The sequence below is a fragment of the Sturnira hondurensis genome, unplaced genomic scaffold (genome assembly GCF_014824575.4).
Source record: "Sturnira hondurensis isolate 20B ecotype Veracruz unplaced genomic scaffold, ASM1482457v3 Scaffold0018097, whole genome shotgun sequence".
Classification (NCBI taxonomy): domain Eukaryota; kingdom Metazoa; phylum Chordata; class Mammalia; order Chiroptera; family Phyllostomidae; genus Sturnira; species Sturnira hondurensis.
This window is the reverse complement of record NW_028090728.1, coordinates 3,455,088-3,482,977: the sequence shown is the minus strand read 5'-3', so window position 1 is coordinate 3,482,977 and position 27,890 is coordinate 3,455,088. Positions and strand designations below refer to the sequence as shown.

General features: G+C 41.4%; 1 protein-coding gene across 1 annotated transcript in view; it reads right to left on the bottom strand.

The window, feature by feature from the left end:
• DHRS7B (dehydrogenase/reductase 7B) overlaps positions 1 to 27,890 on the bottom strand; it is an 89,470-nt gene that overhangs the window by 1,675 nt on the left and 59,905 nt on the right. Inside the window, exons 5-7 of the mRNA XM_037068824.1 lie at positions 10,148 to 10,364; positions 9,454 to 9,546; positions 3,117 to 3,269 (exon numbers count right to left, since the gene is read on the bottom strand). Coding sequence (XP_036924719.1) covers positions 3,117 to 3,269; positions 9,454 to 9,546; positions 10,148 to 10,364 — 463 coding nt within the window. The remainder of the gene's footprint in view (positions 1 to 3,116; positions 3,270 to 9,453; positions 9,547 to 10,147; positions 10,365 to 27,890) is intronic.

Below are 27,890 nucleotides of genomic sequence, written 5' to 3'. Positions count from 1 at the left end.
ATTGGGAGAGATACCTTGGGAGCAAGCAATCCCAGCCCCATGCCAGACTGCACAGCTCAGGGTTCCAGTGCTGGGATGGTAAGTTCCCATAACTTACGCCTGTAAAAACCAGTGGGAGTTGAAAGAGCAGAAGAAACTGCTGGATTTTGAGGAAACTCTGCTTAAAGGGCCCACATGATCTTAAAAACATACAAAAACCATTCTGGCAGGTGTGGCTCAGTGGATTGAGTGCTGGCCTGCAAATGAAAGGGTCACTGGTGTGATTCCCAGGGCACATGCCTGGGTTGCAGGCCAGGTCCCCAGTAGCAGGTACGCAAGAGGCAACCACATATTGATGTTTCTCCCTCTCCCTCCTTTCTCCTCTCTAAAAAGAAATAAATAAAATATTTTTTTTTAAAAAGTACATAAACCCACCTACTCTCAGATGCAACATCAGGGCAACAGCTGGAAGGGCACTAGTCACATATGAGGAGCAGGTGAAGTGACTGGAAATGGGGCACGTGCTGGGCAAACCCCCAGAGGCCATGCAGCAGCACAGTCTCCTCCCCAAGCCCTCCCCCCATACAGAGTTACAAAGTGGTGAAATGGGTTGCCCAACCCTGGTGATTACATAAGTTTCCATCCCACACAATTTACAGGTGCCTTTTACAGGGAGTCAAAGCAGTTCTACCTAATACACAGAAACAAAGAGGGAGGCTGCCAAATCAAGGAGAGAAAGAAATATGGCCCAAATGAAAGAAGAGAACAAAATCCCAGAAAAAGAACTAAGCGAAAGGGAGAGAGCCAACCTATCAGATGAAGAATTTGGTGATAAGGATACTCAACTCACTGAGTACAGCAACAACATAAAGAAAGAGATGAAGGTTACATTAAGTGAAATAAAGAAATATCTATAGGGAACCAACAGTGAAGGGAAAGAAGCCAGGATTTAAATCAACGATTTGGAACATAAGGAAGAAGTAAACATTCATACAGAACAGAAAGAAGAAAAAAGAAGTTTTCAAAAATGAGGAGAGTATATGGCCCCTCTGAGACATCTCCAAATGTGCCAACACCCAAATAATAGGGATGGCAGAAGAAGAGGAAGAGTAAGAAATTGAAAACTTATTTAAAAAATAATTAAAGAAAACTTCCCTAATTTGACAAAGGAAATAGACATTCAATTCCAGGAAGCAGAGTCCCAAACAAGTTAGACCCAAGAGGACCACACCAAGACACCTCATAATTAAAATGCAAAAGGTTAAAGATAAAGATAATCTTAAAAGCAGTAAGAGAAAAGTAGAGAGCTACCTACAAGGAGTTCCCATCAGACTGTCAGCTGATTTCTCAAAAGAAACTGCAGGCAAGAAAGGACTGGAAAGAAGTATTCCAAGTCATGAAAGGCAAGGACCTACTTCCAAGATTACTCTATCCAGCAAAGCTTTCATTTAGAATGGAAGGGCAGATAGAGTGCTTCTCAGATAAGGTCAAATTTAAGGAGTTCATTATCACCAAGCCCTTATTATATGAAATGTTAAAGGGACTTATCTAAGAAAAAGAAGATAAAAAATATGAACATTAAAGAGGCAACAAATTCACAACTATCAACAACTGAATCTAAAGAGAAAAAAAAGCTAAGGAAACAACCAGAACAGAAACAGAATCATTGGTATGGAGATCATTTACAGGGTTATCAGTAGGGAAGTGGAAGGAGGATATGGGGGAAAAGGTACAAGGATTAAAATAGACAAGGGAATGTTAAGAACAGTACAGGAAATGGAGAAGCCAAAGAATTCATATGAATGACCCATGGACATGAACTAAGGGGGAGTATTGATGGAGAGAAGAGGGGTACCAGGTAGAAGAGGGCAAAGGGGGAAAATTTGCACAACTATAATAATAAATCAATAAAATAAAACCCCCCTTGTAAGTTATCTAAAGTGCCTGAGTTTCCTACCAGCATGTGTTCTCATCATATTTTGGTTAACACAGAAGAACAAGAGGTTTTTGATTGTTGCTTATTTTTAAATACCACAGAGGAAATTTTTTTCAAAGATTCTGCTAAGTATAAATAATATAAATATGAATCTCTCTGGATCTGTGCCTCTGATTTCTATTGACTTGCCAAGTGAGAGAGCAGCTGCCCCCCGAGGCCTGGGTAGTCTTGGTTCAGGTCAGGCTAGGGTGGGTGTAGCACCAGGAGGCCCCTGGTGAATGGAGAGCACAGGCCCAAGAGATCACATCCACACAAGCAGAAGACAATAGTACTCAAGGGATAGGCAGCCCCTATTCGAGCTTGGCAAAGCTGGCTTCCACAGCAATAGCACTCAGGGGTCAATCTACCTGAGAGGCAGAAACTGACTCGTCTCTGCTTGGCCTGCCTGTACCCTGGAGCCAGGCAGTTGGACCTATCAGTGGTGATTGCAGGTCAGCTCAGCACTCTCGTTGGCTGAAGCAAGGAGATTCTGAGACTGGAGCACCCAGCCTAACCCAACAAGATTGGGCTTGTTGCTTTGAGTACCCTGAAATCAGTTTTTCTCAAGCTTAGTGGGTGTGGAATCATTTGGGTCAAGCAACCCATAGTTTCCATGAGGTTTATTCACATTAACTTTCTTTTAATTCATTGACAATGGATTTACTGGAAGCCTGGTAGCCTTTCTGCTTGGGGACTTCCTTTCCAGCCCACAAAGTCCTGGTCTACAGGGACCCTGTCCAATAGCTGCAGTGGGTGGTTAATGGTAAATGATTAGTCAGCATATATATAGTCAGCATATATATAACCAACACTTACAGGTGTTTTCATTTTTAAAATTAAATTCAAATGAATGACCAAAGAATAATCAGATAAGAGCAGAGTGTCTCACTGTGGCTGACCAACAGCTTTGTATAAAAGAAAAGAGTCCTGGCTGGTGTGGCTCAGTGGATTGAGCACCAGCCTGCAAACAAAAGGTCGCTGGTTCAATTCCTAGTGTAGGCACATGCCTGGGTTGTGGGCCAGGTCACTGGTTGGGGGTGCATGAGATGCTACAATCCACGTATCTCTCAAACATGAATATTTTTGTCCTCTTTCTTTTCCCCCTTCCTCTCTCTCTAAAATTAAATAAAATCTTTAACAAAAAAAAGAAAAGGGGCCTCACCTCCATACCTGGAGCCGTCAGCAGTGATGGCATTTAGAGAGAGGTTGGTGTGGATGTAGCCGGGGCTGATTATGGTCACCTTGATCTCATACTGTTCCATCTCAGCACGAAGACAGTCAAAGAATGCCTGGGTCGCATGTTTGGAAGCTGCATCTGCAAAGGTTGGTGGCCAGAGGCAGGTAAGTGTGCTGGTGTGGGATGTGGCCTGGGACAAGACCAAGTATTCATTCTCATTGATGCTCTTCTTTATTTAGAAAACTGGTTTTAAAATTTAAGATGATAAAATTACAGTATTACAGCAATGTTCATCTCCTTATTTTGACAAGTACATTTAGTCCTTGTTTTTAGGAAACACTTGAAGTATTTAGGGGGGAAAGAGCAACATGTCTCCAACTTTCTTCAAATGGTTCAGGAAGGAAAAATTATAAATTTTATATATACATATATGTGTGTGTATACACACAGAATATGATAAAGCAAATATGTTTTATGATAAACATGACATAGACAAAATGTTAACAACTGCAGAATCTGCATGAAAGATACAATAAGACTTCTTTGTATTATTCCTCCAACTGTTCTTTGTGTCAGAAATTATTCCACTGTAGGAGACTTCTGGCCACAACCAGATGGAAGTGTATATAGATACACTATGCCTCATTGCACAAGCAAAAGAAAGACAACAAATTTAAAATGAAAAAACAACCTTAACTGCCAGAAAATCGAACTTTATATAAGTCCAAAAACCAAGGAGTTAAAGACACATTCATTCAGACTGGTAGGAAGAGTGGAGATAGGCAGTGGGGGTGGTGAGCACACAGGCAAGGAGGTGGCTAAAGGACTGGGTAGGTGAGGCGACGGCTGGCAGTGCCATGCTTGTGTGCAGATAAACCAGGAGGAACAATTAGGGAGGGAGACAGACTGCACAACCCAGGGTTCCAGCGCAGCAAAAAAAAGCCTCACAGCCCCTGACCAAAAAAAACCTGTGGGGGTTGTGGTGATGGGAGAAACTCCCAGCCTCACAGGAGAGTTCACTGGAGAGACCCACAGGGTCCTAGAACATAAACAAACCCACCAACCCAGGAATCAGCACCAGAAGGGCCCAATTTGTTTGTGGGTAGTGGGGAAAGTGACTGAAGGTGGGATGAGAGCTGAGCAAGTGGCTTTGTCCCCTCTCAGACCTCTCCCACACCTACAGCGCCACAATGCAGCAACCTGGGTTGCCCCGCCCAGGCCAATTCCTAAGCTCTGCCCCTTACTACATTACAGGTGTGCCAAGACAAAAAATATGACCCAATGCAAGAACAGATCAGAGCTCCAAAAACAGAACTAAGTGATGAAGAGGCAGCCAACCTATCACATGCACACTTCAAAACACTGGTAATGAGGATGCTCACAGAAATGGTTGAATATGGTCACAAAACAGAGGAAGAGGTGAAGGCTATACAACGTGAAATAAAGGAACAGGGAGCCAACAGTGATGGGAAGGACACCAGGACTCAAATGATTTGGAGAAGGAAGAAACAAAACATTCAACCAGAAAAGAATGAAGAAACAAGAATTCAAAAAAATGAGGAGAGGTTTAGGAACCTCTGGGACATCTTTAAACATTCCAACATCCAAATCATAGGGGCACCAGAAGAAGAAGAGAAAGAGCAAGAAATTGAAAACTTATTTGAAAACATAATGAAGAAATTCCCCAATCTGGCAAAGGAAAGAGACTTTCAGGAAGTCCAGGAAGCTCAGAGTCCCAAGGAAGTTGGACTCAAGGAAGTACACAGCAAGGCACATCATAATGACATCACCCGAGATCAAAGTGAAGGAGAGAATCTTAAAAGCAGCCAGAGAAAAGGAGACAGTTGCCTACAAAGGAGTCCCCATAAGACTATCAGTTGACTTCTCAAAAGAAACCTTGCAGGCAAGGAGGGGCTGGAAAGAAGTATTCAAAGTCATGACAGGCAAGGACCTACATCCAAGATGACTCTACCCAGCAAAGCTATTGTTTAGAATGAAGGGGTAGATAAAGTGTTTCCCAGATAAGGTCAAGTTCAAGGAGTTCATCATCACCAAGCCCTTATTATATGAAATGTTCAAGGGACTTATCTAGGAAAAAGAAGTTGATCAAAAATATGAACAGTAAAATGACAACAAACTCACAACTATCAACAACTGAACCTAAAAAACAAAAATGAACTAAGCATACAACTAGAACAGGAACACAATCACAGAAATAGAGATCACATGGAGGGTTATCAGTGGGTAGGGGGAGTGGGAAAATGGAGGAAAAGACACAGGGAATAAGGAGCATAAATGGTAGGTACAAAATAGACAGCAGGAGGTTAAGAATAATATGAGAAATGGAGAAGCTAAAGAACTTAAATGTATGACCTGTGACATGAACTATGGGAGGAATGCTAGTGGGAGGGTGGGGTGCAGAGTGGAGGGAAATAAAGGGGAGAAAAAAATGGGATAACTGTGATAACATAATCAATAAAATATACTCTAAAAATTTTTTAAAATTGTTCTACTTAAAAAAAAACTCTAACCACCCCTCACCCCCCCCCCCACAAAAAACCTACTACTCAATGTCTAATGGGTAAAACATCCAAATAGTACGGAGGGATATAAAGTAAAGTACAAGTCCTGCATTCCAAGTCCTGGAGAATTTCATTCTCCATAGATAACCAACACTAATGGTGTCTCAGGACTTATTTTTTACATATCCCATGTGCATACACATATATGTGATTTTAATAGAGCTCATACTATTCATATTTTTCCTGCAAGAAGCCTTCACCTAGTGACAACAGTCTCAACTGCCTCCACGCAGCCATGCAGACTTGCCACACTCCTTCAGGAGTCCCCGTACTTCAGAACTGGCCCTTCACAGGTTGTTTCCAGGTTTTGTCATCAAAGCTATGTTATTAGTAAGCACCCTTATATGCATAGGAGCGTGTATGCATAAAATCCAAAACTGGCTTTCTTAATGTATTTTGTTTAACAAACTTCCATACAGTGGCTTTTCATCAGAAAGAGCTACTGAGCTTGCTCCACCTCCAAGAAATGGAGCTACCACTGTTCTCCAGTGATGGCTCAACAACAGGAGGAAGGGGACACAGTGACCCTACAATGTTCCTGGGAAACACATGGCATCCACCGTGAAAGTTAGTTTCCCCCATTCAGAGTTCTAAGTGCTTCAGCCTTAGGAAGGGAATTCACTGGCCAAAACAGGAAGGGGAAAACCCCAGGAAGTATTGCCACAGGTCACATGAGAAATTCAAGTGTCTGAATTTACTACAGTGTCTTCTGAGGCCAGCTGCTTTGGTTCAAGCCACACTGCAAGGTCACATCAGTAGTCTGTAGGTAGGTGGGTGGGCAGGACTGTTCCTATCAGCATGATTCCAGAAGTGCTGTCCAGGCCCAAGGACTGAGAATAGGGAGTCATCCTGGGGATCCCTAAAATAGAAGGCTGCACCCTGACAATGAGTCTCCCAGAGCTCTCAGGTTGCAGGTCAGCAGCCAGGCTATGGTGACCTACTCATCACCACTGGTTTGACAGTACTCAGCCCTGCTACCCACAAGGCATGGTGCTCAATATACTACCTGGACCACCTGACTCGGTGCTCACCACAGTAGCGTAGGGAGATAAAGCTGCTCTCCCATTTTATGAGAGGACGCCAGCACTCACCACTGTGCTCAGGAGGCACCGCCACATTCGAGCTGGTCACCATAAAATGCCCACACCAACCACGTGTGACTTACTTTAGTCACAAGCTAAGTCGAGAACAAAACTCAGATTAACTCAAAGTAAAGTTCTGAAATAGTTTCATACCAAGAACATGGTATATCTTTTACCCTGACTTACCTATTATTAACAGTTTTAACAGTTTACTTCATTTGCTTTATCACTGGTGATTTTATACACACACACACACACACACACACACACACACACACATATTCCAGAACCATTTCAGCAGTCTTCAATGGTTGTCCATAGGAACAGATATAGATACAATGCTTCATAATGTACAAAGGATGTTTTTTTGAAGATTTTTAAAAATTTACTTTCTTAGAGTGGGAAGGAAGGAGAAAGAGAGAGAGAAACATAAATGTGTAAGAGATACAGTGATTCGCAGCCTTTCTCACACCTCCTAACTGGGGACCTGGTCCACAACTCAGGGATGTGCCCTGGCTAGGAATCAAACTGCCAACCTTTTGGTTCACAGGACAGCACTCAATCCACTGAGCCACATCAGCCAGGGCTACAAAGGACTTTTCATCTTCATTTGTCTCATTTCATCTTTAAAACCACTTTGTGAAGTATGTTAAAATGATTGTAAGACTCATTTCATAAGAAAGGAAACAGAGGGTCAGACAAGTTAACTTGTCTGAGCATCTACAACTAGAACCAAAATGTACAGATGGGCTCAGAAAGAAAGAGTAAGTTTCTGTGACATTTCCAGGTCAGACAGCTGGATGTCTGTCCCATGCTCTCAAAGTGCTGAAGCAGACCTGCCCTCCCTGCCTTCTCTGTCAAGTCTGCTGGGCGTGGCTGAGTCAAGCATTTGGAGGTGGTAAGAGCACGAGTTGGCTGCAAGTATTTACTTCCAAAGGTTGGAGCAAAGAAAAGGAGTCAGTAAGACAGTCTGTGAAATTACCTTTGAAATCTCTTAAGAAAATTAGATTGTTTGCTTGCAGACAGATGAATGAAACGATATCTCAAAATTTTGGCATAGCCACTCACGTACATGGAGTTGAAGTGTGACTTGCAAGTCAATGTGGCAGTTTTAATTATTTGATCCTACCTATTTTTGTTGTGGACCACTCTGCCTGGTTTCAGGAACTGTAACCCTAACAGACACCCCCTACCCCATTGCTAAGGCTGTGAGTGACCTCTGGAATGTGAGCCACAGGAGACAAAGCTTGTCTCTGGTAGCAAATGCTGCCTCAGTTTCCTCCCTGTCCCCAAAAGCTTGGTTGGAACTCCTTGCCGGGTAAGTCTCCTCACAGCGGGGAGCAACCTAAACCAGACATGATCATTTGGGAGGCCAAGTGATCACTTGGGAAGGACTCTAGGGGCTGCAACAAAGAGCAAGCAATGGACTCTTGCCCCCCAGTTATGTGACATAGCCTGAGTCCCCATGTTCTCTCGGAGAAGCACTTCCTGGCTCTAATCCCCTTAAAGCCTGAATACCCTATGGGGAGGGGGTGCAGCTTCTTGCCTTACCAGAGTAGGTGTGTGTGTGGAGGCGCGGGGCGGGGGGCGGCGGGGATCTGGCCTCACAAAGACTTCCTGATAAATCTGTGAAATCTGCTCTGCTAAGAGTGCTTTCATTCATATGTTAAGGGTTGGAGCAGGAAACTCTAAAACTCCCTTCCTGACAGACTCTGACTCAGACTAAGCCCTCAGATTTCTTTGAAATGTTATCTACTGTTTGATCCTTGCCGCCCTGTATTCCTGTGTATTACAACCCAATAAAAGCCCTTGGAGGAAGGGGCTCAACACCTTTTTCCCCTGAGAAACTGGGGAAATCACCTCTCCTCCCCAAGCAGATCATGTCATGTCATGTTTACGTTCATCTGTGGTGGACAGAGAAACTTGCAAGGAAAGTTGCCCCAACATATTTCAACTTTTGGGAATTTATTTTACTAAAGCCCTCCTATGAGTGCCTAGAGATATAAACAGTTAAGGACATTCTATGTAGTATGTAACTGTTAATGGTCAAAAACTGAAGGGAAAAAAAAATCCTCAAGTGTCCAGGAAAATGGCTGAATAAGTTATGTCATATATCCATTCAATAAATTATTATATATCCACTTAAAAAGATTAGGCAAATCCATATACATTGATGTAGAAAGATAAACTGCCAGTGAAACAAGCAAGCCACAAACAGTATGCATAATGTGACCCTATTTTTTGTATGTTTGATCATATGTAGAAAACGCTTACAGGCATATGCCCAGAGTGATATGAAGTGACAGTACCTGAGGGCAACAGTAATCAATAATTGCAACTAACACAGGCATGGTACTTATGCCTGGTGCTGCTCTAAGCCCTTCACTCAGCAGAGCCTGTCTCCGTTTTGCACATGAGAACTGGGGTGGCCGAGTGGTTGGGACACTTGCATAAGGTCGCAAATAGGGGGTAAGGAGTAGACCTGGGACTTGAATCTGGACATTCTCTGCTCAGGAGAACACATTCTGATGAAGTTCCTTCATATTCTGTATTGAGTATTTCTCTAATGTCTGTATTCTGGATAGAAAATGTGGTATTTCTATAATCAGGAAAAAACAAAAAGAAGAACATTTGGGGGAGGGAGAAGGAAGTACTCACATGCTGATCGAAAAGGAATGCTGATTTTGCCCTGGATGCTGCTGATGGCAACGATGTGGCCCTGTCGCCTTTTGATCATGGAGGGCAGGAGTGCTAAAGAAAAAAGTCAGAGACTTTACAAGAGGATTTTTCTTCTGGTCACTGTACCCAACGCTGAGAGGGGGTGGCCTCACTTATTAGATTTCATCAGATCAAAGGAGGTGAATGGTGAAACCTTCCATGGGGAGGCCCATGTTTTGTCGGAATTTTTAGGCCTCCTGTGCCTGGCAGACTTCCAGCTGGGAGGTAGAGGGGAGGAGCAGGGAGGAGTCAGAGAGCGGCAGACAGAAGCCTAATCACTAATGGCCACCTCAGTTTCCTGGAGAGCTCTCCCCTGGAGGAAAATTGTGCCTGGACATAAGAGAATCTCTACTTTGTAGGGGTTTGCCCACAACACTAAGAGGAAATAGAGGCAATGCTGTACAAAGGAAGCTGTCACTGAAGACAGCATATTGATTTAAGGCTAGAAAGCAGATAGAGAAATGCAAATAAAAATCTGGAAGAAGCCAGCACTCAAGCTGTAAACAACGGCACTTTTCCAGGGTAAAACAGAGGATGAGGACAGGTAACATTCAGCTAACAAGGAACCAAGTGACGTGAACAACAACAAAACCCTCCCAACACATCAGTGTTTTTTCTTTCATTTAAGACTCACCTTTCGTTAGAGCTACTGGGCCAAAGTAGTTTGTCTCCATGACTCTCTTGTCCACGTCCGTGGTGGTGTCTAGGATGGCGCCGCGGTAGCTGACCCCAGCATTGTTGATGAGCACATCAACATAACCAAAGCACTGCAGGATCTCAGCTGTTGCTGCAATGACAGCTGCAGGGTCTGTGAGGTCGAAGGTCACCGTGAAAGGCCTGTGTGTCTGCACCTGGTCAGATATGACAGAAACCAAACACACCTTCAGAGCGACAGGCCATGTGAGCCACCTGTCCCTGCTGGTCAGAGTTAGAGTGGCCCATTGGGCATGAAACGGTACAGGCCGAAGTACCTTTCTTCTAAAGAGACGTGGCCTGGGGGATCCCACCTACAGTGACTGCATCTGACTTGGGCAACTTTTCTACTGAACTGACAATTATTATTAGAGCCAGACAGTAAGTTCCACAGGACAGGGACCACACAGGATACAGGTTACTGTGCAGATTACCACGGGAGCTATTAATCCCAGCTCCCTTACACCAGCATTGTACTGCATATTATAACTAGTGAAGCAGTGACCCTGCTGAGAGGGACTATCCTTCTCAGGTCAGGTCACTTTAATTTTTTGTTCATGAAACATTTTCTATATATCCCTATGTGCCAGACACTGGGAACATGACAGAAAACAAGACAGATAGGGTTCTTTTCCTCCTAAAGTATACAGTCTAGTGGGGAAGACAGAAAAACTGTAAAGAATGCCACAAAGAAATGTAAGAGACCAGAGAAATGAATAATTGAGCAATCTAACTTAGAGGACTTTTCAAGTGAGTTAAACAAGAGATCAAAAAGATGTGACATCAGAGAGGATGGCAAAGTAGCAAGTGCCCAGAGTCCATCTTTCAACCTGGACAGTTGTGCTGACAGAAGCTCCCTGAAGTGGTACTTCAGTATTTATGCTTAATCTGTTCCAAACCTTGCGAAGAGTGCCAAAATTGACAAGTCTGGAACTGTTCACGAGCTGCCGTGAGACTGACACCTCTACCGCTGTTTCATCATGAGTGAGGAGCACTGAGTAGTGAGCAAGCGCCAACTGCAGAAATATTTTTTCTCGTCAAAATGCAACAAGTACGGGGTTTGGTGAGTTTTGAGGCCTATAAGTACTGAGGTATGACTGTATTTTGGAACTTTGGAATCTATATGAATGTTTGCAGCTTCCAGGAGAGTGCTGGGCTGGTAAATTATAGATAATTTTGGTAATCTTTAGCCATCAGCTCAGTGGTGGCTATCCATTCCCAATCCACCTGGCCCTGTGGCAGTCAGTTGTGGGAAAGACAATCAAACACTCCTGGTGCAGCTTGAGGGAGCCAAGATAGGCAACAAGACCTTGGCTTCCAAATATCTGAGTACCATTCTGATGGCAGATTGCTGGTCTGAGCACCAAGGTACAACATGGAGACAGATTGGTGTCTTTTTTTTTAATTTATCTTTAAATATTTTATTTATTTATTTTCAGAGTGAGGGAAGGAGAGAGGGAGAGAAACATCAATGTGTGGTTACCTCGTATGTGTCCGCCACTGGGAACTGGCCTGCAACCCAGGCATGTGCCCTGACTGGGAATCAAACCGCGATCCTTTGCTTCACAGGCCCGAGCTCAATCCACTGAGCTACACCAGCCAGGGCAGATTGGTGTCTTTTAACCACCACTAGCAGAAGTGGCTTCCAGTAGATTTAAAGAAGTCACATATTTTCTTTGGTGTTACAAAATTTATATATAAATTCCCAAAAAACATACCTGAGGAAGCTCAAATGATAGGCTTCTTACTAAACAAAGACTTTAAGACAACTGTCTTAAAGATGCTGAAAATACTAAAGGAAAACATGGACAAAGGCAGAAATTGATGTATGATTATAAATAAAATGAAAATATAAATTAAGAAATAAATTTTTTTTTAAATTCTGGAACTCAGAAGTACAATAACCAAAATGAGGGTTTAAATAGGAGATTTGAGTTACTAGAAAAGATAATTAGTGAATCTGTAGACAGAATAATTGAAATGATCAAATCTGAGAACAGAAAGAAAATGAGAATGAAGAAAACTAAACAGAACATAAGGGACATATGGGACACCATATCACGTGGATCAATATACGCACTGTGGGAATCTGAGAAGAGAGAGAAAAAAGGGTAGAATATTTGAAGAAATAATTGCTGAAAAAAATTTAATGAACATGAATCTGCACATCCAAGAAGTTCAGTAACACACAGGATGAACTCAGACTCAATTAGACACATTACAACAAAACTGTCAAAATACAAAGAATTCTGAAAACAGCAAGACAGAAGCTACTCCTTTTACAAAAAAGATCTTCAAAAAGATTCATCACATGACTTATCACAAACTTTGGAGACTAGAAGACCACTTATCAAAGTGCGAAATAAAATAATTGTCAACCAAGAATTCTATATTTGACACAACTATCTTTCAAAAATAAGCGAGAGATTAAGGTTCCTAGATTAAACAAAAGCTGAGGAAGCTTGTTACCAGTGGACCTGCCCTACAAGAAATACTAAAAGGAGCCCTTCAGTTTTGAAATGAAAGGAAGCTAGATAGTAAGACTTAAAGCCATCTAAAGAACTAAAGATTGGCAGTAAATTAAATACATGGGCAATTTTAAAAGCTGGTACTATATTTTTAAAAATAATAATAAATAAAAGCTAATTATTATTGTAATTTTGACTTGTAACTACCATTCATTTTCAACACAATTTAAAAACATGCATTTAAAAACTATTATTAACCTATGCTATTGGATAAGCAAGTATAAAGTTTAAATCTATGACAAATAGCAGGAGGACATAGGTATACAGGTATAGAGCTTTTGTGTGCTATTAAAATTAAGTTGGCCATGGATCCAAGACAGCAACAGAGTGGGGGGAAGGTACTCTCACCTCCTCCCATGACCAAACTGTAATTAAAAATAAATTATAGAATAATCATCCTGAATAACTAACTAAAGACCAGATGAAGAATAGTTACAACCAAGCACTTGCAGAGGAAGCCACTTTAAGATAGGTAGGAAGGGTGGAGACATGAAAAAGGGTGGCCTCATTCTATGGGTGGTGGCTGAGGTTCCACAGGGATACCTCAGACATGGAAGGTTCCTGCTGGGAAGTGTGGGGTCTCATCCCCAGGCCAAGCTCATCAGCCCAGAGCACCAGAGCTAGAAGAGGTGCCCACATAACATCTGGCTGTGAAAATCAGTGGGGACTGACTTCTGTCCATCAGGGAGAGACAGAAGTTCGCTAGAGACATAGGCACCCCTCTTAAGGGTCACACAATTTTATTTGTAGCCACTCACCCTGGACTCCACAAGAGAGAGGGTAGACCAGACTGGAGTCATGTGGGAGTCTGTTGTGTGTGGCTCTGGGGAGACCTGAAAGAACAGCCCCCAGCATCCCTGTGCTGAGTCATTCTCTCATACTGCAGACACCATCTTTCTTGGGTAGAGCAATCTTCTTCATATGGCATCAGTCTCAGAGAAATCACTGGTCCCCCTTCCGGACTCCCTCTCTCCCCACTCTGTGTAACTTATGTACTGCTTAGAAGTCAGCCACCTTTTATGGGGTGTAGAGTTCTGGGCGGACTCAGAGAATGTCAGTGATTAAGTTATGTGGCTTTGGAGCAGGGGTCATTTTCCCACTTATTCAAGAAACCAACTGCTGCTTCCTCCTCATGAAAGACCCTCTAGCCCCACCTTCTGGGCTTCAAATGGTCTGACCCATCTGGCTCCTAGTGGCTCCACCATGCCAAGGGCTGAGCAGAATCTGGGACTGACTGAGTTGTTTGGCTGTGGGGCAGAGGCTACAGTTCCTACCTTCCGTAAAGTTTGACCAGAACATCCACCACATGGAAGATCCATTACCCCATCCTGCCTCTCACAGAGACCCTACCAGTGCTGAGCTCGGGCTCTACCTGGCAGAATCCAGGATAGACTGGGTTGTATGGCTCTGGGACAGGGGCCATTTCCCCCTCACATGCCCAAGCAGGGCAGACCCCTCCCTTCACAGGGCCCAATCTTGGTCTGCTTGAGTTGGATAAACTCTGCTGGCCTTGCCCTGATGACTCCCTGAGACTCCACCACAAAGCTGTGCAAGTACCCAGCGAGTGGCAGACAGACTTGGTATCCCCTGGGACTTTTGCTGAGTGGCCTCAGACCCAGAACTGGCACTGAGTTTGAACCTGTATCAGTCTAGTGAACACCACTCACTTCTGGACTAAGGACCTACCTAATGCAACTTGACTATTGCCAGACGCTCTTTCGGTGACTGAGCCTAACAGGCACCCAGTAGGCAGACAGGCAGAGGCAGATCTCAGGGAGCTTGGGACTCTGGCTGACCAGTCCTGGGCCCAGTGCTGGTAAAAGCTGGCACTGGGGCACAGGTTGAACTTTCCTGTGCACATCAAAGCTCAGCAAAAACAGTCATAAACTGGGGATGGATTTGTAGCTACAAACAGGTTGCTAGAGGCAGTAACAGGCAACATCTGACATTGGTCTGCACCAAAGTCCCTCCCAAGAAGGCCAGAACCAACACACACAGATTCAGACAACATCAGAGAAGGATCCAATAAGCACCACAAGTGGCATATCCAAAGAGAGATCTTGGGAGGCACCAGACCATGCTGAGGTGAATTCTGCATCATGTGGAAAGTCCCAGCAGAGCAGCCTCCACACTATGGTCAAGGTTAAGCCTCACAGCCAGCAAGCCTGAGGGTTGATCCCAGCATGTATGGGGCAATAGCAATCAAGACTCAATTACAACAGGAGAGTCCACATAAGCCACACAAGAGACATTCATGGAGCACCCTGATCAGTTGATCAAAGAGACTGTGCCACTGGCCCCACAGGATACCTACCTGATTCTTAAGGCCATCCTACCAAGACTGGGAGTCATAGCAAATCTACCTAATGCATAGAAAAAAACTCAAAGAGGCACCAAATATGGGAAGACAAAGAAATATGCCTCAATGAAGGGAGAGGAGAAATCTGTAGAAAAAGAGTTAAATGCAATGGAGGTAATCAACTTACAGATATAGAGTTCAGAAAAATGGTTATAAGGATGCTCAAGAAACTTAATGAAAACTACAAGACACTTAGTGAGAACTACAACAGCATGAAAAAAAGACATACAACACATACAAAAAGGAACATGAAGGAATAAACAATACAATGTCTGATGTCAGGAATACATTGGAAGGAATAAACAGGTTGGATGAAGCAGAGAGTCAAATTGGAGATTTGGAAGACAAGGTAGGAAAAAAAAACACTGAATCAGAGCAGTGAAAAAAAAAGAATTAAAAAAATGAGTATAGTTTATGGGAGATTTGGGACAACCTGAAGCATAACAACATCAACATCATAGGAGCACTACAAGGAGAAGACAGAGAGCAAGGAATCGAGAACCACAGTGAAGAAATAATGACAGAGCTTCCCTAATCTGGTGAAGGAAAAGACACACAAGTGCAGAAATATCAGAGTCCCAAACAAGATGAACCCAAAGGGTCCTGGCTGGTGTGGATCAGTGGATTGAGTGTTGGCCTGTGAACCAAAGGGTCACTGGTTCAGTTCCCTGTCAGAACACATACCTAAGTTGAGGGCCTGGGTTGCAGGCCAGGTATCCAGTGGAGGCACATGAGAGGCAACCACACATTGATGTCTCTCTCTCTTTATCCCTCCCTTCCCTGCACTCTAAAATAAATCAATACAATTTTTTAAAAAAAGATGAGCCCAGCCCTGGCTGGTGTAGCTCAGTGGATTGAGTGTGGGCCTATGAAGCAAAGGATCATGGTTTGATTCCCAGTCAGGGTACATGCCTGGGTTGCAGGCCAATTCCCGATGGGGGACACATGAGAGGCACCCACACATTGATATTTCTCTCCCTCTCTCTTTCCCTTCCCCTCTCTCTGAGAATTAATAAATAAAATATATTTCAAAGATACAGTGTGGCCACGTGGGGAAGAGCATTAACTGAGGTCAGATTCTTAGGGCATGACTCTCACTTGCTGGCCAGCAACTTTTTTTTAATAATAATAATAATAATAATAATAATAATGATGATAATAAAAAGATGAGCCCAAAGAGGCCTGCACAAAGACACATCATAATTAAAATGGCAAAGGTTAAAAATAAAGAGAGAATCTTAACAGCAGCAAGTTACCTACAAGGTAACTTGTAGGTACCCATGGATTAAGACATACCCATGGATTCGTGGTACCCATGGATACAAGGGAGCTGCCATTAGAATGTGAGCTGATTTCTCAACAGAAACATTTCAGGCCAGAAGGGACTGGCATGAAATATTCAAAGTGATGAAAAGCAAGGACCTAGAGCCAAGACTCTTAAATGATCACCAGTAAGGTTATCATTTAAAATTTAAAAAGAAATAAATAACTTCCTATAAAAGAAAAAGCTCAAGAAACTTGTTACCACCGAACCAGTATTAGAAGAAATAGTAGAGGGGGAGAAAGAGCTGGGGAGAGGAAGGAAGAGGTGGGGGAGGAGAGAAAAGAAGAAATTACCTGAAAGAACAAAATGCCAATAAATATGTACCTATCAGTAATCCTTTAAATATAAATGGCTTAAATGTTCCAATCAAGAGACATAAGATAACTGAATACATTTTTTTTAAAAACCTCTATATATTCTTAATGTGGACCCTGGCTTGTGGGGTCTGCCACATTGTGGATGAGACTAGAGAAATTCACACAGACTACCGAGTCCTGTGGAGGAAAAGAGATGGCATGGCCACTTGTCTCAAGGGGAGAGCGCCCCGACCCTTGCCTTGAGAGTCTTTTATTGGGTTCAATTTCCACAGGAATAAAGCTCATCAATCATTGTCAGGCAGAAATGATTAAACATAGATAACATTCAAAGAACTCTGAGGGCTTGTTCTGAGTCAGGGTCAGATTGTTAAAGGGCCATAAAACTTTGGGGAACAAACTCACTTCCTGCTTGGTCCCTTATTATTTAAATTCAGGGTATCAGCAAACTAGGTTTCATAGGATTTTATGCATTCTTTCTTAGGCCTGATCGCCCTGGGGAACCCGCCCTTTCCAGCACAGGGCTGCACCGCCCTCTGTCACTGTTTCAGGCTTAAGTCAGGCAGGGGGAGTAAGGCAGCCAAGAGATTAGGAGACTTCTTGCAGACAGAATGAGGACTCAGGCTAAGTCAAAGCTGATGGGTGAGGGTCCATTGCCCCCTTTTTCTATAGCCCCAAGTCCTTCCCTGGGGGTTCCCCATGATCATGCATGTCTTAGGTCATCCCTCCCTTGAGGAATCTTACCCATCACTGGCTAACCGATCATGCATTGGGAGCCAGGCAGGGTGAAGAAAAAGGAGCAGAGGCAACGCCCCTGCCAGGAAGATAAGCTTTGTCTCCTTAGTGGCTTATGGTCCGAAGGTCGCTCACTCAGCCTTAGCCACTGGGGGGTTTCAGCTCCTGAAACCAGGCAGGGCAGTTCCCAACATATGCTGTCTATAGAAGACTCACCTCAGAACATAAGACACATAGACTAAAAGTAGAAGAATGGAAAAAAGATAATTCATAAAAATGGGAAGAAATAAGAAGCTGGGTAGCAATACTTGTATCTCAAAAAACAGACCAAAAACAAAGGTTATATATAATGAATATAAGAAAGACATATGTAATGAATAAAGAAAGACATATGTAATGATAAAGAAAGTAATCCAATAAGAGGGTAAACATTTATGCACCCAATATACAAGGTCTGTTCAGAAGGTATCCAGCCATATAATAAGAAAAATAGAGACATTATTGATGAAGATACAAGGAACATTGCACATAGGACAGTGATGAAGGAAAAATCCTCAGTCCTTTTCAAAGTAGGCACCTTGAGACCTCACACAGTTCTCCCAATTGCCATCAGCTGCCCTATTATATTTTCCTGAAACTCAAGGATGGTTTGGAATTTCTCCCCCGTTCAAAGGTGATTTTAGTTTTGAGAAAAGCCAGAAGTCACAGGGCGCTAATGCTTGGCTGTAGCTGGGCTGAGTCACCTGGGTGATTTGATGTTTTGCCAAAAAACTTTGAATACAATGTGATGCATGAATGGGTGCATCACATTTGTGCTATTGTGACAAAGCTGCCAATCACCAGGTGCCCATAGTTGCGGCCTTCTAAATCATCTGAATAGTTTCTGTTCAGGAATATTCAAGCTTAATGTAAAATTTGAGGCAGATTCATTGCTCTACTCACTCAGTTTCAATGTGACAGCCACACAGTATACACTTACTGGTGTCTAATGCCCCCACTGATTAATACAGTGAAGTCACCATTGTTCACACACGTGCATTTCAGTCCACTCTCCTTGGCTGCTGGGTTACATCAAAGTTGTGCAAACCGTTCAGGTTATATTAACTATGGTGCACCTTCCCTGGACCTTGTAGGAGTACCTAATATGTAAAGCAATACTTGATGGACAGAAAAAAAAAGAAGTAGACAGTAATAAAGCCATAGTAGGGAATTTTTAAAACCCCACTGACATCAATGGATAGATCTTCCAGACAGAAAATTAACAAGGAAAAAGTGGCCATAAATGACACCTGAGATCAGATGGATTTAATTGACATCTTCAGAGCATATCACCCCAACACAGTAGAATACACATTTTTCTCAAGTGCACATGGACTTTTTTCTAGGACAGACTATATGTGAGACCACAAAACAAGTTTCAAAAAATTTCAGAAGAATGAACAAATGGGATTACATTAAACTAAAAAGTTTTGCACAGCAAAGGAAAACATCAACAAAATAAAGACAATCCATGGAAAGGGAGCACATACTTGCTGATACATCTGACAAGGGGGTTAATATCTAAAATTTATGAAGACCTTACAAAATTCATTACCAAAAAAACAAAGAACCCAATTAAAAAATGGGCAAAGGACCTGAACAGATGCTTCTCCAAAGAGAACATACAGATGACCAATATCACTAATTATCAGAGAAATACAAATTAAAACCATAATGAGATATCACCCTACACCCAGCAGGATAATTATCACCAATAAACCAACAAACACTAAGTGCTGGAGAGGATGTGGGGAAAAGAGAACATAGTGCACTGCTGGTGGGACTGCAGACTGGTGCGGCCACTACAGAAAGCAGTGTGGAGCTCCCTCAGAAAACTAACAATGGAACTACTTTTGACTCAGTGATCCCACTTCTGGGACTATATCAGAAGAAACCTAAGACACTAATTCAAAAGAACAGCAGCACCCCTGTGTTCACTGTGGTGTTACTTACAATTGCCAAGATATGGAAGGAGGCTAAGCGTCCATCAGTGGATGAGTGTATAAAACAAATACAGGACATTTCCACAATGGAATACTACTACTTAGCCATAACAAAGAAGAAAATTTTACCCTTTGTGACAGCATGGATGGACCTGGAGAACATTATGCTAAGTGAAATAAGCCAGTCAGAGGGAAGATGGATACAGTATGATTTCATTCAAATGTGGAATCGAATGAACAAACTGAACTAATAAAATAGAGACAGACTCATGGGATGACAGCTCAGAGGGGAGGTTAGGAGGTAAAGGGATAGAGCAAAAAGAAAAAAGGACTCATGGACACAGATGACAGTGGGGTGATTACAGGGGGAGGGTGTAAATGGTAATGAAAAAAGACAGTAAATTTTGTTTTTAAATTTAAGACTGAAATTCTATTAAGTATCTTCTGATGATAATGGTATGAAACTAGAAATGAATCACAAAAAAAAAACTTAAAAACTGATAAAGACGAGGAGGCTAAATAACATCTTATTAAACAATAATTAGGTTAACAATGAGATAAAAAAAATATCAAAAGACACACTGAAACAAATGAAAATGAAAACAAAGCAACCCAAAATCTATGGGATGCAGGGAAAGCAATCCTAAGAGAAAAATTTATAGCATTACAGGCCTATCTCAAAGAACAAAAAAAATCTCAAATGAATAATTTTACTTTACACTTAAACTTGAAAAAGAACAACTAACAAAGTACAGAGTGAGTAGAAGAAAGAAAATAATAAAGATCAGAGCAGAAATAAATGAGTCTTAAAAAGGTACAAAAGATCAAGAAACACAATAGCTGGCTCTTTGAAAAGATACACAAGATTGGCAAACCTTTAACCAGACTTATCAAGAAAAGAAGAAAGAGGACCCCAATAAATAAAATCAGAAATTAAAGAAGAGAAGTAATAGCTGACACCACAGAAATAGCAAGGATTGTTAAGAAAATATTATGAATAACTGTATATCAACAAATTGGACAATCTGGATGGAATAGACAAATTCCTAGAAACATAATGTCCCAAATCTGAATCAGAAAGAACTAGAGAATTGGAACAGAGAGACTACAACTAGTGTAAATGAAGCAGTAATAATAACAACAACAAAAAAAAACCCTCCCAAGAAACAAAAGTCCTGGACCAAATGTCTTCACAGGTGAATTTACCAAACATCCAAAGAACTAACACCTATCCTCAAACTATTCCAAAATATTCAAGAGGAGGGAATACGCCTAAACTCATTTTATGAGACTGGCATTATCCTAATTCCAAGACCAGATAAAGACATTACAGAGAAAGAAAATTATAGGCCACCATCCCTGATGAACATAGATGCTAAAATCTTCAACAAAATATTAGCAAACAGTATCCAGAAATATATTAAAAAGACCATACACCATGATCAAGTGGGATTTATTCCTAGGATATAAGGTTGAGACAATATCCACAAATCAACAAATGGGACACACAGCCCTGGCTGTTGTGGCTCAGTTGGTTGCGCAGTGTCCTATAAACGGAAAGGTCATGGGTTCTCTTCCAGTCAGGGTACATGCCTAGATTGCAGGCTTGGTCCTTGCTGGGTCACATAGGAAAGGCAGCCAACGATTGCTTCTCTCCCTGTCTTTCTCCCTGTCTTCCCCCCTCTCTAAAATCAATAAGCATGTCCTCAGGGGAAGATAAAATATAAATACATACAACTTAAAAAACTTAACGCGACACATAACATACAACAAATAAAGAATAAAACCCACATAATCACATGTGGCAGAAAAAGCATTTGATATAATCCAGCATCCATTTTTGATAAATATTCTCAGATAAATGGGCAGAGAGGGAACATACCTCAACATAATGAAGGCCACATACGACAAACCTACAGCCAACATCATACTGAATGGGTAAAACTACAAGCGTTTCACTTAACATTGGGAACGAGACAGGGATGTCACTTTCACAGCTCCTATTCAACATAGTACTGCAAGTCCTAGCTATAGCTATGAAATAAGAAGAACTAAAAGGCATCCAAACTGGAAAGAAAGAAGTAAAACTGTCATTATTTGAAGACATGATACTATATAGAGAGAACCCTAAAGATTCCACCAAAATTCTACTAGAACTGATAAATGAATTCAGTAAAGTAGTAGGATACGAAATAAATACCATAAATCAGCTGCATTTTTGTACACCAAGAATAAACTATCAGAAAGAAATTAACAAAACCCATTCACAACTGCATCAAAGAAAAAAACACCTAGGAATAAATTGAATCAAAATGTAAAACACCTGCACTCAGAAACTTCTAAGACACCAAGGAAAGATACTGAAGAAGATACAAATAGTGCAAGTATATATCATGTTCAATGAATAGGAAGAATAAACATTAAAATGTCCATACTCCCCAAAGCAGTATCAAGATACCAATGGCACATTTCACAGAACTAAAATGAATGTTCCAAAAATATACATGGAATCACAAGACATCTCGAATAGCCACAACAATCTTAAGGAAGAACAAAGTTGGAAGAATTATGCTACCTGATATCAGGCTATACTACAGGGCCATAGTAATCAAAATAGCATGGTACTGGCATAAAAACATAGATCAGTGGAACAGAATAGAAGACCTAGAAATAAACACATTCCTTTGTGGTCAAATACTATTTGACAAAGGAGGCAAAAACATACAATGGGGTAAACATACAATGGGATAGTCTATTTAATATATGGCGTTAAGAAAATTGGACAGACCTGGCTGGTATGGCTCAGTGGACTGAGTGCCAGCCTATAACCAAAGGGTCACTGGTTCAATTCCCAGACAGGACACATGTCCAGGGTACAGGCCAGGTACCCTGTAGGGAAACACATTGATGTTTCTTTCCCTCTCTTTCTCCTTCCTTTCCCCTTTCTCTAAAAATAAATAAATAAAATCTTTAAAAAAGAAAATTGGACAAATATGTGCAAAAGAATGAAAATAGGCCACCCTCTTACACAATACAGACACACACAAATACTCAAAATGAATTAAAGACAAATGTGAGTCCTTAAACCACAAAAATCCTGGAACAAAACATAGGCAGTAAAATCTCAGACATTTCTCCTAGCAATATTTTTTTCTAATATACTGCCTGGGTCAAAGTAAATAAAAGAAAAAAATAAACAAATGGGATTACATCAAACTAAAAAGCTTTTGCACAGCAAAGGAAGCTATCTGCAAAATGAAAAGACAACCCACTGAATGGGAGAACATATTTGCCAATGATATATAGGTAAGGGGTTAATACCCAAAATTTATAAAAAGCTTCTAAGATTCAAAACCAAAACAAACAAAAAAACAAACAAACAAACTGAAAAATGAGCAGAGGACCTTAATTGACACTTCTCTCAAGAGGACATACAGATGGCCAACACACATATCAAAAGATACTCAAAGTCATTAATCATCAGAGAAATGAAAATTTAAAACATGAGGTATCACCTCACACTGATCAGAATGGCTATCATCAATAAATCAACAAACAACAAGTGTTGGCAAGGATGTGAAGAGAAAGGAATCTTCATGCACTGTTGGTGGGAATTCAGACTAGAGCAGCCACTGTGGAAAGCAGTATGCAGTTTCCTCAAAAAATTGAAAGTGAATCTGCCTTTTAACCCAGTGATTCCACTTCTGGGAATATATCCAAAGAAATGCAAAACACTAACTTGAAAGAATATGTGCACCCTGATGTTCACTGCAGTGTTATTTATAATAACCAAGGTTTGGAAGCAGTCCAAATGCCTATCAGTATATGAGTAGATAAAAAAAGCTGTGGTGCAATTTACACAATGGAATACTACTCGGTCTTAAAAAAAAGAAAATTTCACCCTTTCAGAAAGTATCAATGGACCTGGAGAACATTATGCTAAGTGAAATAAGCCACTCAGAGAAAGACAAATGCCATATGATTTCACTCCTATGTGGGATCTAATGAACAAAATAAAACAGAAACAGACTCATAGATACAGAGAACAGACTGACAGCTGTCAGAGAGGAGGGAGGCTGGGGGGCTGGGTGAAACAGGGAAAGAGATTAAGCAACAAAAAAAAAGCTCACAGAAAAAAAACACTCATAGACAACAGCATGCTGATTACCACAGGGGAAGTAGGGTGAGAGGAGGTAGAAAAAAAGGGGGATAAATAGTGATGGAAGGAGAGTTGACTTGAGGTGGTGAACACACAATACAATATATAGACAGTATGTTATAGAATTATACACCTGAAACCTATACAATTTTATTAACCAATATCACCACAATAAATTCAATTTTCAAAAATACGGAAAATTGAAAAAAAGAAATAAAATTAAAAAACAAGCCCTGGCTGGTGTGGCTCAGTAGATTAAGTCTGGCCTGCAAATTAAAGGGCCGCCAGTTCGATTGCCACTCAGGGCACATGACTGGATTACAGGCCAGGTCCCCTGTTCAGGGCGTGCAAGAGGCAACCACATATTCTCCCTTTCTTCTTTCCACCCTTCCCCTTTCTCTAAGTATAAATAAATAAGATATTTTAAAAATAAATATAAAGATATAAATTTAAAACTTATGAATAAAAAGGAGTATGCACACCCTGGATTATTTACAATAGTCCAGATATGAAAGTAACCAAAGTAACAATCAATAGACAAGTGAATAAAAAAGCTGTATGTTTACACAATGAAATATTACTCAATCATAAAAAAGAATGAAATATTACCATTTGTCATAGTATGGATGAAACTATAGGGTATTATGCTAAGTGAAATAAGTCAGTCGGAGAAAAACAAATACCATATTATTTCACTAATATGTAGAACCTAAAGAAAGAAATAAACAAAATTCAAACAGATTCAGAGACAGGTTGCCAGAGGACAGGGGGTTGGACCACTGGGTGAAAATCCTGAAGAAATTAAGAAGGACAAATTAGTAGTTACAGAATAATCATGGAGAGGGTGGAAATGGGAGGAAGGTGGGGAGCACTGGGGCAATAGGCTGGGATGGGAGTAAAAGACAGAAAACTGTACCTGAACAACAATTAAATAAATTTTTAAAAAAAGAATAATCATGGAGACACAAAGTACAGCATACAGGCCTGGCTGATATGGCTCAGTGAATGAATGCCGGCCTGAGAATCAAAGGGTCACTGGTTCAATTCCCAATCAGGGCACATGCCTGGGTTAGGGGCTCGGTTCCCAATAGGGGGCATGTGAGAGGCAACCACACATTGATGTTTCTCTCCCTTTTTCCACCTTCCCCTCTCTAGAAATAAATAAATAACGTTTTAAAAAAATAAAGTACAGCATAGGGAATATATCAATAATATTATAAGAAGTATATATGGTACCAGGCAGTACTAGGAACAATATTGGAGAGAACACTGTATAAAGTATATGACTCTCTAACTACTATTGTGTACACTTGAAATTAATACAAAGTGAAGAAAGAGGCGTAGGTAGATACAATTTGCCTCCTTGCACAACCAAAAGACAGACAACAAATGTAAAAACAAAACAGAACCAGAACTGCCAGAAAATTGAACTGTATGGAAGTCCAACAACCAAGGAGTTAAAAAAGAAACATTCATCCAGACTGGTAGGAGGTACAGAGATGGGCAGCCAGGACAGCGAGGAGTTGCAGCAAGGCAGCGTCTAGAGGACCAGGCAGGCCCACATCTGCATGCATATAAACCAGGAGGAACAATTGGGGAGGAAGACAGACTGCACAACCCAGGGTTCCAGTGCAACAAAACAAAGCCTCACAGCCCCTGACCAAAAAAAACCTGTGGGGGTTGTGGTGATGGGAGAAACTCCCAGCCTCACAGGAGAGTTCACTGGAGAGACCCACAGGGTCCTAGAACATAAACAAACCCACCAACCCAGGAATCAGCACCAGAAGGGCCCAGTTTGTTTGTGGGTAGTGGGGAAAGTGACTGAAGGTGGGATGAGAGCTGAGCAAGTGGCTTTGTCCCCTCTCAGACCTCTCCCACACCTACAGCACCACAATGCAGCAACCTGGGTTGCCCCGCCCAGGCCAATTCCTAAGCTCTTCCCCTTACTACATTACAGGTGTGCCAAGACAAAAAAATGACCCAATGCAAGAACAGATCAGAGCTCCAAAAACAGAACTAAGTGATGAAGAGGTAGCCAACCTATCACATGCACACTTCAAAACACTGGTAATGAGGATGCTCACAGAAATGGTTGAATATGGTCACAAAACAGAGGAAGAAGTGAAGGCTATACAAAGTGAAATAAAGGAACAGGGAGCCAACAGTGATGGGAAGGACACCAGGACTCAAATGATTTGGAGAAGGAAGAAACAAAACATTCAACCAGAAAAGAATGAAGAAACAAGAATTCAAAAAAATGAGGAGAGGTTTAGGAACCTCTGGGACATCTTTAAACATTCCAACATCCAAATCATAGGGGCACCAGAAGAAGAAGAGAAAGAGCAAGAAATTGAAAACTTATTTGAAAACATAATGAAGAAATTCCCCAATCTGGCAAAGGAAAGAGACTTTCAGGAAGTCCAGGAAGCTCAGAGTCCCAAGGAAGTTGGACTCAAGGAAGTACACAGCAAGGCACATCATAATGACATCACCCGAGATCAAAGTGAAGGAGAGAATCTTAAAAGCAGCCAGAGAAAAGGAGACAGTTGCCTACAAAGGAGTCCCCATAAGACTATCAGTTGACTTCTCAAAAGAAACCTTGCAGGCAAGGAGGGGCTGGAAAGAAGTATTCAAAGTCATGACAGGCAAGGACCTACATCCAAGATGACTCTACCCAGCAAAGCTATTGTTTAGAATGAAGGGGTAGATAAAGTGTTTCCCAGATAAGGTCAAGTTCAAGGAGTTCATCATCACCAAGCCCTTATTATATGAAATGTTCAAGGGACTTATCTAGGAAAAAGAAGTTGATCAAAAATATGAACAGTAAAATGACAACAAACTCACAACTATCAACAACTGAACCTAAAAAACAAAAATGAACTAAGCATACAACTAGAACAGGAACACAATCACAGAAATAGAGATCACATGGAGGGTTATCAGTGGGTAGGGGGAGTGGGAAAATGGAGGAAAAGACACAGGGAATAAGGAGCATAAATGGTAGGTACAAAATAGACAGCAGGAGGTTAAGAATAGTATGGGAAATGGAGAAGCTAAAGAACTTAAATGTATGACCTGTGACATGAACTACGGGAGGAATGCTAGTGGGAGGGTGGGGTGCAGAGTGGAGGGAAATAAAGGGGAGAAAAAAATGGGATAACTGTGATATCATAATTGATAAAATATATTAAATAAAGAAACTAATACAAAATTATGTTGAATAAAAAATTAAAAAGAGTATGCAAAAAATTAAGTCAGTCTTGGATGGGCATAATTAAAAAAAGAAAGAAAGAAGTAAGTGTTGGTTATGATGTGGAGAAACTGGAACTCTTGTGCATTGCTGGCAGGAACATAAATGGTATAGCTGCTGCGAATAACACTGTGGCAATTCCTGAAATGATTCAACATAAGACTACCAGTTGACCAAGAATTTCCACTCCTAGGTATATATCCAAAAAAAATTCAAAGCAGGGGCTTAACTCATACACATACAGCAATGTTCACTGTAGCATTTACAACAGCCAAAAGGTGGACACAACTAGAGTGGCCATGAACAAATATATGGATAAACAAAATATGGTACATACATACAATAGAATATTTTTCTGCCAGTAAAAAGGAATGAAATTCTGATGCATGCTACGATATGGATGAACCTTGAAGACATTCTGCTTAGTGAAGTAGCCAGATGCAAAAGGACAAATATTGTATTTTTCCACTTATGTGAGGCATATAGGATATGCAGATTCATAGAGACAGAAAGCAGATGTTTCCAGGGGCTGGGGAGACAGGGATAAGACCCAAGAGGACAAACATTGTACTTTTCCTGTTCTAGTTGTTTGCTTCGTTTGTATTTGTTTTTGTTTTTGGTTAAGGAGTACAAATTTTTGCTGGGGATGATGAAAAGGTTTAGGGTATATAGACAGTGGCGATAATTACATACAGTGTGAATGTAATTACTGTGACTGAGTTGTACACTTATAAATGCGTAGAATGATAAACATCTGTCATGTCTATTTTTCTACAATTAAAATTTTTAAGTCATCACTGATCTGTCATTTCCCCCGCCCCAACAACAACAACAAAAGGGATGAGTGGGTATTAGCCAGGTAAAAGGGAGGAGGGGAGCAGTGCTAGTTAAGTGGTGGGGTTGTAATTTGAACTATGTGACAGTTCTTCCCCAGGCTGTGGAGCCCAATTTGTCGTGGAGACCTGCTCCCCTCCCAGTACAGTGCGACCACGTGGGTGCCCTGCATGCCCAGTAGCCCAGGAGTAGGCCGCCC